Genomic DNA, 13,142 nt, shown 5'->3' with positions numbered 1-13,142 from the left:
GTTCTGGTTGCCCTGGCTTTTGCACAAACTGCCCCTTCTACCTGGCATGGTCTTCCCATGGCCAGCTCCTTCTCATGCTTCAGGTCATAAATGTCACCTCCTGAGGGAGGTCCTCCTGGATTTCTCCAGCTCAGAAAGCACTGCTTCTGCTCAGCCACTACTCCAATCTATCTATTTTCTTCGAAGTCCTCCTCACCAACTAGAAATATCCTGTCTTCATGTTCAGGGTCTGTCTCTCCCACTGGACTGTGAGCTCCAGGAGGACAGAAACTGTTTCTTTAGTTCCCCATGGCTTCTCCAGCACCTAGCACGTAGCAGGCACTCGGGAAACCTTTGTTGAATAAACAAAAGTTCCCATTATAAACCTGCTGAAACTGATATTATCTTTTTGTACAAATACGGAAACCAAGGCTCAGAGAGAGGAAGTGACTTGCCTGAGGTCACACAGCAAGAGAAGGACCAGCTGGCACTTGAATCCACACCTGGGCCAGGATTCTGCTGCCTCTCAAGCTGACTCACTTATTCCCCAGAACAGTATTTGTCCTCCTCTTCTTCCAAGTAAACATTTATCAGGAAATTGCACCAAAATGCACAGCATTTTGAATTTCACAACAGATCCCACCCATGCAGCGCCAGTGCCCAGCTTCAGAACATGTTACGTTTATATTACGTAGGTAAATCAGTCTTTGTGAGGCCTTTGTCAGTTAGAACTGAGCATGTCCAGAAATTCAGCTGTTAGCTCACTACCGAAGAGACAGGCTCTCGGGAGCTGCTCATTAGAAGCTGACGGAGAACCCAGAGGTTCAGTCTGTTAACTTACAATCAAGGACACTCAGCAAGCAAAAATAAATCAAGAAATAAATTTATGCTATGTGAATTTCACCTCAAGTTAAAAAAAACCACCCCCTTGGTCAGCTCCCAGGAGCCTCCCCAGTGCTCGCCACTCCCCCCTGCCCCCGTGCAAGCCCTCCTCGGCCAGCCTGTGTCCTGACTTGCTCCATGCAGTCTGCCTGCTTGGGCACTTCATCGAAACAGAACTACACAGTGTGTACTCGTCACTGTTTGGTTTTTGCTCAGCATTGTCCCTCGAGTCCAGTCATTCAGCAGTTTGTTGCTTCCCATTGCTGCGTGGTATTCCACTGTGGGAAGAGACCACAGCTGATCCATTCTACGGTAGAGGGACACTTGGGTTGTTTCCAGTTTGGGGCTGTTACAAATAGCGCCAGTGGGCCTGTCTATTGGGCATACACACCTGGCGGTGGAGCTGCAGGATCACAGGAGAGCTGTATAGTCAGTATTCATGGGTCATACCAAACAGTTTTCCAACTTGGGTGAATCGATCTACACTCTGACCGGCAGTGGATGAGAGTTCCAAGTACTCAGTCTTCACAACAGCATTTGGTCAGCATGTGCCCATTTTGCAGAGAAGGCAACTGAGGCTCAGAGAGGGGACTGTGGGTCGTCCTGGTCAGTGAGAGATTCTGGGTCCTGCTCTGTCACCTCCTCTCCTCCCGCATCCTGCCCCCACGTGCCCTCCCAGCCTGGCCATGGGGTGGGGTGGGACAGACAGGGTCACGTGGAGTTGCGTTTCGCGGAGGAAGCCAGGCAGGGTGCAGACGGCTGCTGATTCTGGGGCTGGTCAGGAAATCAAGGTAAGAGAAGGAGTGTGTGTCGCCCCTGAGGGGGCTCCCTGGGGGTAGGGCTGAGAGGGGGAAGGGGCCCAAGGTGAGGGGAGCATGTGGGCAGACACACGGCAGAACTGTCACCTCTCATCCCCCAGGAGAAGCCCCGTCATGGACCCACCGTCGCTGAGCCAGGCCTCCCAAGCCCAGTGTGCAGCCCCAGCACCACTGACCTCCTACCGCTGGCACACAGGGGGCGGTGGGGACAAGGGGGCTGGTGGGTTCCGCTGGGGCCGCCTTGGGGGCTGGGGAAGGGCGCTGAGCCACCAGGAGCCCACAGCCAGCAGCCAGCCAGCCCCTCGCTCGCTGTTCCGTCGTGTCCTCTCTGCACCCCCCAAGGAGTCGCGCACGAGCCGCCTCCGGCTATCCAAGACCCTCTGGGGGAGGCAGAAGAGCCCACCGCAGGACTCAGAGCCAGAGGCCCCAGGTACATGGCTCCCCCACCCAGGCTGGGACGCCGGATGCTTGGGTTTTGTCTGCCTCCGGAGCATCAGCCCTACAGACACAGGAAGTCGTGGGGAGTGTGAAAGCCCAGCAGGAAGTGGCGGGGGCCCAGCTGCCCTCTTCCTTCTTCCCCTCACCAGGGCCCGGGGAGGGGGCAGCAGGGGATCCAGCCTGCGGAAGGGGCAGAGAACAGGCTGAGGGTGGCACTGTCCAGATCAAAATGGCTCTCGGCCCCACCAGGCCTCTCCTCACATCCAGTGGGCCCAGGCCCATCCTCTTCTGCCTGGATGTCCATCTCAGCCACCACCTGCTCTCCTGCCCTCCAGCCTCCATGTCTTAGTTTCTTCACCTCCTTCAGCCTCAGCTTCCACATCAGTTAAATGGGAATCATGAACCCTGCTTGAAGGGTATATCATCTTTTCTTTCTTTCTTTCTCTCTTTCTCCCTTTCTCTCTTTCTCTCTCTCTCTCTCTCTTTCTCTCTTTCTTTCTTTCTTGTCTTCCTTTCTTTGCTTTCATTCATTCATTCATTCCAGCAGAGCTCTGTTGAGCATCTACTGTGAGCCAGGCCCTGACTTAGGCACTGAGGACACAGCAGGGGACAAAGCAGCTGTGACTCCCTGTCCCGTGCAGCTGACAGTGTAGGGGGCATGACAGAGAGTAAACAAGGTGACAGGTGAGGCTGTGTCACACAGAGGGATCTAGAAGGGGGAGGGACATCCAAGGATTAGAGCTCAGAACGAGCACTAGCCCAGGACCAAGCATACTTTAAGCAATCCGTTAATAGGTGGGAGTTATCATTTCTCCCCAGGTGGTAAATGACAGGACAGACAGGTAATCTGGGAGGGTTGGTTCAGCCCTTCTGTTCCTGGAAACTCATTTAATTCTCACTGTTCATATCCCCATTTTGCAGACGCTCCCCTTCAACCACCCCACCCCCCACCCAGGGTATCAGGTATTGCCCACTCCATAGGATCCAGAGAGAACTCTCTAATAAGAAGACTTGCTCCTCCCCTGCTCAAACACATCACATGGCTCCCACTTCCCCCAAGACAAAACCCCATCTCCTCTAACCCACACCCAAGGACCTTCCCCTCTAGCCTATGAGCCCTCCAAACCCTTCTTCCCCTCTCCTTTATTTGTCTGGACCTTTTCATCTCCCAGTCTTTGCTCAAGCTGTTGTCAACGTCCCCACCATCTCTGTTTGTCAAAATGCAATCCGCTGTTCAAGACCCAGCACAAACTCACTCTCTGGGAGGCCTTTCCTGACCCGCCACACCACCACCTCCCCCTATCGTGAACTTTTTCTATTCCTTTCTCAAGTTTCAAGTATTTTCCACCTTGGACTAGTTATTTTTGTAAGGAACCAAGGCTGCTGTCCTGTTGTTTAACTTCTTGGACTACCCACTGTCTTGGTTAAGAGAATACTTGTGTCTGAAGCCCAGCTCAACCACTCACAAGTTGTGCGACCCTGGGCAACTCACTCAACCTCTCTGGGTTTCCCTGTCCTCCCTGGTCAAATGAGGGTTATAGTAGCCCTTTGAGTGGCGTTTGGAGGATTACATGAAAGAAGGCACATGGAGCAGTAAATACAGTGCAGAGCACACAGTCAGTGGGCTGCAACCACTACCCTTGGCCCCTGGAGACAAGGCCCAGAGAAGGATGGAGACTTGTCCAACAACAGCCTCACATGGCTGCTGCGGGGTAGGGGGGAGGAGGGCCTAGGGAGGGAACCCCCAGTGAGCCTTGGTGAGTGGAGAGGGTGGTCTGAGGGAGAGGAAAGGGCTCCCAGGTCCCCAGCACCTCCTCCTCTACCCAGAGCCCGAGCCCGAGCCGGAGGCCCCCGCCCCACAGATCCCTGAGGCCCCCACACCCGATGTGCCCATCTGGAACATTGGGGCCTTCACTCTGCTCGATGGCAGGCTGGTGCTGCTGGGTGGTGAGGAGGAGGTAAGAGGGAGGACATGGGCGAGGGGAGGGGAGAGGATGGGGGGAAAGGAAAGGGGTCTCCGTCTCCCTCTGTCTGCCTGCCTCCCCTTCCTGACAACCCACCGCTGTTGGGAACAGGGTCCTCGCTGCTCACGGGTTGGGAGTGCTAGCTCTGAGGGCAGCATCCAGGCGGCCATGGGGAACCTCAGGGATCCAGGTAAGCTTGAGGTGGGTAGGGCTGGGGCACTGGGGAGCCTGCTCAAGCTGGGGCAGAATCCAAGATGATCCATCCCCCAACCTTCCACACCCGACCACCCACAGATCGGACTCCTGGAAAGACCGAGGCAGAGGCTGCTGGCCCCAACCAGGTCCACAATGTTCGGGTAAGGCATAGGAGCTGGGGGAGTGGAAGGGAGAGCAAAAACTCCCAGACCCTCAGAGGTGAAAAAAGACTCCTACTGGGTGATCTTGGGCAGGTCACTGACCCTCTCTGGGTCTCAGTGTCCATATGTCAAATGGAGCTAATGAGAGAGACTCCCCCTAGGGGTTGTTTATAAGTCAACAGAGAATGTAGGAAAGCACACAATTCGTGCTTTAGAAATGGGAGGTGTTGGTTGCCTTTGCTATTCCTGCTCATACAGCCTGACCTTGTGGTCCCCCAAGACCAGCAGATGCTCCAGGACACCCTGGGGGTAAAGGAGCTGAGGAGGGAGCATGGAGTTCTGCCCCGCTGACATCCTCCTCCCCACAGGGGTTGCTCAAGCGACTGAAAGAGAAGAAAAAGGCCAGGTCGGAGCTGGGAGCCAATGCCTCCCGGGATGGGTAAGGGTCTCTGAAGGGCTGAGGGTCTGAGAGTCAACATTGCCCCCTCCCCCTCCTCCTGCCTATCATCCCAACCTTCACCAAATACCCCCTGCGGCCCCCTCCCTGTCCTGCCCCATACTGGGCAAGGCTGGGACCACTGGAAGACTCCAGCACGGAGCCAGCCCTCCGTCCCGTCGAGGTGGGTAGGGGGGGCAGAGTCTGATACAACAACTTTAAAACAGGAGCTAAGTCAACATCCTGGTCTGGGAGTGTCAGGGAACGGACTCTTGAGCTGAGATCTAAAGGACGGCTGGAAGTCCACTAGGCCAAGAGGTGCAGGAAAAGCATTCCAGGCAGAGGGAACAGCAAGTGCAAAAGCCAAGAGGCAGGATGAAGCGATAAAAACAAAGCCAGTGTGACTGGAATTCACACAGTGAGGGATTAAGTGGAAGGAAACGAAGTCAAAAGGTCACAAGGGCTGTACTAGGCTAGGTCATGCAGGCCACCACGAGGAGCTGGGTTTATCCTAAAAGCGATCCGTTCCAGGCCAATTTAAGTTCAGGTCCATCCTGGCCTCCCTCCACCCTTCAGGCTGTAGGGGAGGAGGAGGAATGACTGCTTGTTCACCGCCCCCTCCCCAGACCCCCCAGTGCTCTGGGCTCTCGGGAATCGCTGGCCACACTCTCCGAGCTGGACCTGGGCGCCGAGAGGGAAGTGCGGGTCTGGCCTCTGCACCCCAGCCTCCTGGAGGAGCCGCACTGCTTCCAGGTAAGTGCAGGCAACTCTGGACCCCGCCCGGACCCTCCAGCTCCACCCGTGGCCTCAGCCACACCCTTTGATCCCCCCGGAACAGGTAACGTGGGCGGGCGGGAGCCGCTGTTTCTCCTGTCGCTCGGCCGCTGAGAGAGACCGCTGGATCGAGGACCTTCGTCGCCACTTCCAGCCCAGCCAGGTCAGTACAGCGGCAAGTCGGACCTGCAGGCCCCGCGGCTTCTACCCAACCCAAACGCCGCCCGCGCCATCACCCAGCGCCGTAGACACACCTGCCCCCTACAGCTTTGCAACCACTCCCAGACCCTCCCCCGCTTCCATCTATTACGACGATGGAACCACGACCTCGTCCTTTCTATTCAATCCGGGCCCAATTTGTACCCAAAGTCCGCCTGCTAGGCAGCCGCCAAGTCCCCACCCCGCGGCTACTCCACACCCTGGAGCCCCGATCTCTCCGGAGAGCCCAAAGAAGCTAGAGGGCTTCCGCACAGCCACCTTGGGACCTCCGTGGCCCCACTCACTTCCCCCAAGGGCCCCGCGCTTCACCTCTTGTGCCCAGCGTCGAGCACTGACGCCTCCCCTCCCTCCCTCCCTCCCTGCCTCCCACTCCGCTCCGTAGGACAACCTGGAGCGGGAAGAGACGTGGCTGAGCGTGTGGGTGCACGAGGCAAAGGGGCTGCCCCGGGCCGCGGCGGGGGCGCCGGGCGTGTGCGCCGAGCTTTGGCTAGACGGCGCGCTGCTGGCGCGCACGGCGCCGCGGGCGGGGCCGGGCCAGCTCTTCTGGGCCGAGCGCTTCCACTTCGAGGCGCTGCCGCCGGCACGACGGCTGTCATTGCGGCTGCGCGGCGCGGGCCCGGGTGGCCCGGTGCTGGGCCGCGCGGCGTTGGCCCTGGAAGAGCTGAGCGTCCCCCGCGCGCCCGCCGCCGGCCTGGAGCGCTGGTTCCCGCTGCTTGGGGCGCCCGCGGGCGCGGCGCTGCGGGCGCGGATCCGGGCGCGGCGCCTGCGCGTGCTGCCGTCCGAGCGCTACAAGGAGCTGGCGGAGTTCCTCACTTTCCACTACGCGCGCCTCTGCGGGGCGCTCGAGCCCGCGCTGTCCGCGCAGGCCAAGGAGGAGCTGGCGGCGGCCATGGTGCGCGTGCTGCAGGCCACCGGCAGGGCGCAGGTGCGGCGCCGCGACGGGGCGGACCTGGGGGCTGGAGGCGCACCGAGGGCGCGCCCCGGCGGGGTGGGGGCAGGGCAGGACCCTAGGGGCACCTGCGAGGGGCGGGGCACCTCGAGGGGCGGGGCCTGGGCTTCAGCTGCGGGCGCGGGGCTAGCAGGAGCTTCTGCTGCAAGGGGTGGAGGTTCGGCCTGTTAGGAACAGTGAGGGCAGAGCCTGAGCAGCAGCTGTGAGGGGCGGGACCCGCGCCCCAGGTTGAGTGACGGCCAAAGGCAGGGATTACCCCGACCCCCGGGTTCAGTCGGCTCCCCGCGCGACTTGACGCCCGCTATGCCCAGGCACTGGTGACAGACCTGGGCACCGCGGAGCTGGCGCGCAGTGGAGGCCGTGAGGCGCTGCTGTTTCGGGAAAACACGTTGGCCACCAAGGCCATCGACGAATACATGAAGCTGGTGGCACAGGATTACCTCCAAGAGACTCTGGGTGAGCCGGGGGTGCGTGTCGGAAGCCCGCTGGGAGCGCTAGGGGGCCCCAGGGGAGATCCAGGAGTTCCTAGGGAACCTGGATTCTGGTAGCGGGTGGTGCCTTGGGATTCCAGGGTCCTGGAGGGAACCGGGCTCCCCAAGATGTTAGGTGCCTCCGGAGTCAGCTGCAGAGATCCGAAGCTGGGTGTGGTGGGCTCTGGCAGTCATGGCCCTCGCCCGTCTGGCTGTCCTGGACTGCAGGGCAGATCGTGCGGCGTCTCTGTGCCTCCTCTGAGGACTGTGAGGTGGACCCCAGCAAGTGCCAATCCGCAGAGCTACCCCAGCACCAGGCGAGACTGCAAAACAGCTGTGAGGAGGTCTTCCAGAGCATCGTCCGCTCCCACGAGTGAGCATCAGGGCTCAGCCCCTGAGTCCCCCCGCCTCTCAGCCTTTGCTAATAACCCTGCTCCCAAGTAGGGTTGCAAGATAAAATACAAGATGCCCAGTTAAATGTGATGTGATATTTGGGACATACTTATGTGAAAAAAATTATTCATTTTTTTTAGCTGAAATTCAGGTTTAACTGTCCTGAAGTTTTATTTGCTAAATCTGGCAACCCATTCCCAATGTCGTGTCAACTTGTAGTTCCTGATCCCAAATAACCTGAGACCCAGTTCCTTGTCCTTTAACTACAAGTGACCCCATACCTTAATTTCATGCCACCTGACCCCAGTTAGCATAGGAACTCAATCCTATGAACTCTGATTCCAGGTGATGCCATACCCCCAATCCATGACCCAGACCTTAAGTGACCCTATACCCCAAATCTCATGTAACTGATCACAGGAAACCTAGGATTTCAATTCCTTCACCTCTGACCCTAGGTTAAACTGTATCCCTGATCCCATGACACCTGGGACATCAATGCCATGACTTCTGAACCTAGGCAGCCCTGTAACCCCAATCTTGTCCTACTTCATACTAAGTACTCTGTCTGGCACCCTAGTCTCATGCCTAGATATAGCTATATCCCAAGCTTGTGGCCTCTGTCCCCATGTGAACCTGTGCCCCAGTTACAAGGTTGCTGACTCCAGAGGTCACCACAGTAACTACACCATAAACCCTGACTCCAAGCAGATCTCTAACCCCAAGCATCATTTTCCCTGATGTCTCCAATCCTGGAACCCAGAATGCAGGTGACTCCTGACCCCTGACCTTAGGACTTTGACCATCCATGACCTTTATGCCCATATTCTCCCCCCTTCTGACCATTGCCTCTTCCACCCCAGCTGGTTTCCAGCTGAGCTGGGCACCGTGTTCTCCGGCTGGCGAGAAGCATGCAAGGCACGTGGCTCTGAGGCGCTGGGCCCTCGACTGGTGTGTGCCTCTCTCTTCCTGCGGCTCCTGTGTCCTGCCATCCTGGCACCCAGCCTCTTTGGCCTGGCACCAGAGCACCCAGCACCTGGCCCAGCCCGCGCCCTCACGCTGATCGCCAAGGTCATCCAGAACCTCGCCAACCGTGCCCCGTAGGTGCTGGGAGGCTGGGGGGCCATGCTGGGGCCATGGGGGTGGCAGGTGCCTGACCTGACCACCCAGGTGGGCCCTGACTCAGGTTTGGTGAGAAGGAGGCCTACATGACCTTCATGAATAGCTTCCTGGAGGATCATGGACCAGCCATGCAACGCTTCCTGGACCAAGTAGCCATGGTGGATGTGGATGCGGCACCCAGTGGTTACCAGGGCAGCAGTGACCTGGCCCTCCAGCTTGCGGTCCTGCATGCACAGCTTTGTACCATCTTTGCTGAACTTGACCAGGTGTGGCCTGAGCCCACAGCCCAGGACATGGGGTAAGGAGGCAAGAGGGCAGCAGCCTTTGGCCCTGCAGATCTTGCTCAGCATCCTCCCTGCTTGCCTCGCCAGGCGACTCGTGACAGCCTGGAACCGCTGCCCACCATCCTGCATGCCATTGAGGAGGGCCGGCCTGTGCCTGTGTCTGTGCCGATGCGCCTCCCACCACCCCCGGCCCAGGTCCACTCCAGGTAACCTGCCTGCTTCAAGTCTGGTCCAGTTGTGCTGGGTGAGAGCAGGGGCAAGGCCAAAGGCAAGCACAGGGTCAGACCGGGGTCAGAGGTGGAGACAGGATCACGTCAAGAGTCACGGGCAGGGTCACACTGAGGTCAGTGTCAGAAGCAGTGTTGGAGGAGGTCATCAAAGGGATCAGGGAGAGACTTACAGCGTGGTCAGAGGGCAGGCACAGGGTCAGATTGGAGTCCAAGGTGGAGATTGGTCATTGCAGAGGTCAGAGAGAAGTTACATCTGGATTCAGAGAGAGAAAGTGACATGTGGTCAGCAATGAAGGGCAAATTTCAGTGAGAGGTTATGGATGGGGTCAAATCAGGGGTAACATTGGGGTCAAATGTTAAGATGCACATCAAGGGTCTAAGACAGGTTTATATTGTAAGCAGAGGTCAGGCCCAAGGTCAGATGAGGCCAAAGCTTATAGGCAGAGTCATATTTGGGATCATAAGTCACGGACCATGGTCTATCGGGGGCAGAGACAGGGTCAGTTTAAGGTCAGAGATTGGGGACAAGAGGGCGTCAGATTGGGAAGGAAGAAGCTACCCTTGTGAGCAGAGGTCAAGCCCAGGGTCAAATTGGAATCAGAGGTTACAGAGAGGGTCAGGTCAAGGGTCACACTGTGTCAAAGGTCAGGGACAAGGCTAGAGAGGAGTCAAAGATTAGATTGGGGTCATATCAAGGGCCATAGAGAGGACAGTCTTGTCAGAAGTCCAGGACAATGTCAGAGGTCAAAATGTTATCCCATCAGTGACAATGTCACATAGAAGTAGAAGATCAGGGGTGGGGTCATTTCTGGTCAGAGGTAGGGATGGTATCAGCTCAGGGGCCAGCGGAGTGTCTGAGCTCCCCCATCCCACCCCCAGCTTCTCTGCAGGGGAGAAACCCGGCTTCCTGGCCCCTCGGGACCTCCCCAAGCACACCCCTCTCATTTCCAAGAGCCAGTCCCTGCGCAGCGTCCAGCGCGCAGGGAGTTGGGCCCGGCAGCGGCCAGACGAGGAGAGACCCCGGAGGCTGCCCAGGCCGGTGCAGCGCACGCAGAGCGTCCCGGCTGGCCGCCCCACTCGCCGCCGCCCGTCTGCAGGGCCCAGGCCGCGACCCCAAGGCTCCGTACGCACGGGCCCCGTGCCCCGCGGCCGGCCCTGGACCGGAGCCTCGGCCTCGCTACCACGGAAGCCATCGGTGCCCTGGCAGCGCCAGCTGGACCAGCCACGAGACAGAGACCAAGCGCTGGGCACGCACCGACCTATGGGCAAGGTGAGATACAGCCCAGATCCCCATACAGAGGGAAGAGACAGGACTGGAAAAAGACTGAAAGCCAGGCAGGTCTCGGTTCAAATACCGAGCTCGCGGCGTTGTGTGACCCTGGACCCAGCACAACCCTCTCTGAGCCTCAGTTTCCTCCTCTGTAAAACGAGAGCGCTGTTCCCCCAACGGAGCATGGCGGTGAGGAGGCAGGGCGCAAGGGGCAGGAAGGTCAGGGTCTTTGGGGAGCAGGGGTGGGACGGCGGATCAGGTTACAGCTGCTCCCTCCCCACAGCTGGCAGAGCTGCAGTGCGAGGTGGCCGCGCTGCGCGAAGAACAGAAGACGCTGTCCGGCCTGGTGGAGTCGCTGAGCACCGACATCCGGGCGTTGACCGAGCAGCAGGAGCAGCTTCGGGGCCAGCTGCAGGAGCTGGACTCCAGGCTCCGTGAAGGGTGAGCACCGCCCTCTCCATTCGCTCCGCCCCCGCGTGGGCCCGCTGTAATCGGATCGGCGCAGGCCCCTGCCAGTCAGTCCCACGCAAATCACTCGGGGTGTGGCCACGCCCCCTCTGCCGTCCCGCCCCAACACACCTGTGTAGGCCCCGCCTCTTGGTCAGCTCCTCCCGACCGCCCGCAGGTGAGCCCACCCCGGCTCTCTGGCAGGTCCTCCAGTTCGGGCCCCACCCCTCCACCAACCTCCCGGGAACAGGCTGGGACACGCCCCCTCTCTGTCTGGGCACGCCCCTACCCGGGTCACGCCCCGACCAGGGACCGGCCAAGCCCCGCCTCCAAGAGTTGGTTGGTCCTTTCCTCCCAGCCGTTCAAAGCTCTGCTTCGGCGCCTTCTTCAAACTGATCTAGGCCCCGCCCTCCAGCCCGGACAAGCCCCGCCTCCACCTCAAGCCCCGCCCCCTGAACCCCTGACTCTCCAACCAGGAGCTGGAGGGGAGTTCCTCAGCATCTGACCCTCCCCCTTGTCCCTGATCCCTACAGGACGTCGCAGTTGGATCCGGGGCACCATCCTCCAAGCAGTGAGGACCACCGGCTGAAAAGTCTGGTGAGACCCTGCCTGAGCCCTGGGGCAGACCTGGGCTAAGTGAGGGGAGAGGGTTGGGCTGCAACCTTCACCTGGCTGGGAGCCCAGTGCCGCTCCCTCCCCAGGAGCGCCGCCTAGCGGAGCTGGAGAATGCTCAGGTCCAGCTGAGGGATGCCGTCCAGAACCTGCAGCTTCTTCCCAGGACATCAGGATCCCGGAGCCAGCCCCTAGCCCTCAAAGCACCATGCGTCAACGGAGACACCACCTGAGCTGCCCAGGCGGTCCCACGTGGTCTGGGAACAGAGAGAGAGCCCTCTTAGGGGTCTGTCCGAGCCCTGCCTCAGCCCAGCGTGGCCTCCAGTGGGGAGTGGAGCTTTAGGTGCTAACCAGTCTAGCACCATGAGGTTGCCCAGTAAAATCTTGATTTCAGTAAAATTGATGGTTTTTTTGCCTCGAAGTGTTGCCAGTCACAAGGCACCCCTCCAGCATTCAGCTCTCCCGAATTCTCCCCTAATTGGCAGTCTCAGGGAGAGCCCATGTAAGGAGACTTTCGCCAGGGGTGTGACCTTAGGCCTTGACCCTCTCAGAGCCTCCATCTCCTCATCTGTAAACTGAACCTCAAGTTCTTACACAGTACAAGACCCATAGTTTAAAGTGTTCCATAAAAGGTATTCTTCATTGCTAGGGGCAGTGCCTGCTTCTCAATGGAGCCCAGATCCCACCTACACTAACCCCCCACCCCCCGGCCCCAGATGAGAGCATCTCCCTAGGCCCCCAGTCCCCACACCAGCTCCCTCATGGCAGGGAGGGCGTGGGTCCAGGAGGCAGAGGAAGGAAGGGGCAGGTGGGTGTGGAGATGGGTGAGCTCTGTGGGTGTTGGTTGGGTAAGTGAGTGGGCATTTGAATTATGGGTGAGTGGATGGGTGAAGAGTGGGCTGGATGGGACAATAGGTGATGACTAGGTTGACATTTGCTGGATGTGGCCCTGGTGGATAAGTAAGTAAGTGGTTAGCTGGAATGGATATGTCTGCCTAGAAAAGGCCTAGATCATAGTAGGAAATAAATACCTGAATTCATTGAGTACACGGTTATATATATTGTATGTACATTTGTTGAAGTCTCCTGAGACTCTTGAGCTGGGCAGTGGAAAAACATTAAGGAACTAGGCAGAAGACAGGACTCGTGTCCTTATGGAGCTTATACTGTAGTGGAGGAGACAAACAAGGAAATGTGCAATTGATGCATGGATGTCTGGGTGGCTGGGTGGAAGCAGGTGTGTAGGGATGGGGGAATGCTTGCTTGGTCATATGGATAAGTGAGTATTTACTTGGGTCGTGGGCAGGTGGGCAGGTAGATGGGACATGGGTGGGTGGGTTGAATGGGTGTTCAGATGGGTGGATGGGTGTGGGGATTTGGGAGGGTGGCTAGCTGGCTGACAGGATCAGATGTTGGTTGAGTCGTGGATGGAGTAGGTAGATGGGAGGTGGATGGTGTTTTGAGTGGGTGTTTGGATGGATGGATGGGTGGGTGGGTGG

General features: G+C 58.5%; 1 protein-coding gene across 3 annotated transcripts; it reads left to right on the top strand.

The window, feature by feature from the left end:
* Nucleotides 1-1,549: 1,549 nt before the first annotated feature.
* Nucleotides 1,550-12,698, top strand: RASAL3 (RAS protein activator like 3). 3 transcript variants are annotated; one of them, XM_023625307.2, is made up of 18 exons: nt 1,550-1,652; nt 1,781-2,109; nt 3,945-4,075; nt 4,193-4,271; nt 4,376-4,437; nt 4,806-4,876; nt 5,500-5,626; nt 5,712-5,810; nt 6,249-6,791; nt 7,127-7,271; nt 7,514-7,658; nt 8,542-8,778; nt 8,865-9,066; nt 9,172-9,290; nt 10,194-10,584; nt 10,868-11,025; nt 11,565-11,628; nt 11,733-12,698. In XM_023625307.2, exons 2-18 carry the CDS (start codon nt 1,794-1,796, stop codon nt 11,874-11,876), a joined length of 3,033 nt encoding a protein of 1,010 aa, XP_023481075.1. In that variant the 5' UTR covers nt 1,550-1,652; nt 1,781-1,793; the 3' UTR covers nt 11,877-12,698. The 3 variants fall into 3 exon arrangements, with proteins under 3 accessions (XP_023481075.1, XP_023481078.1, XP_023481076.1); XM_023625308.2 differs by having other exon boundaries at nt 1,604-1,652; nt 4,718-4,876; XM_023625310.2 differs by lacking the exon at nt 6,249-6,791.
* The last annotated feature ends 444 nt before the right edge of the window (nt 12,699-13,142 follow it).

The sequence above is a fragment of the Equus caballus genome, chromosome 21 (assembly GCF_041296265.1).
Source record: "Equus caballus isolate H_3958 breed thoroughbred chromosome 21, TB-T2T, whole genome shotgun sequence".
Classification (NCBI taxonomy): domain Eukaryota; kingdom Metazoa; phylum Chordata; class Mammalia; order Perissodactyla; family Equidae; genus Equus; species Equus caballus.
This window is presented reverse-complemented; position numbering and strand designations above follow the sequence as displayed.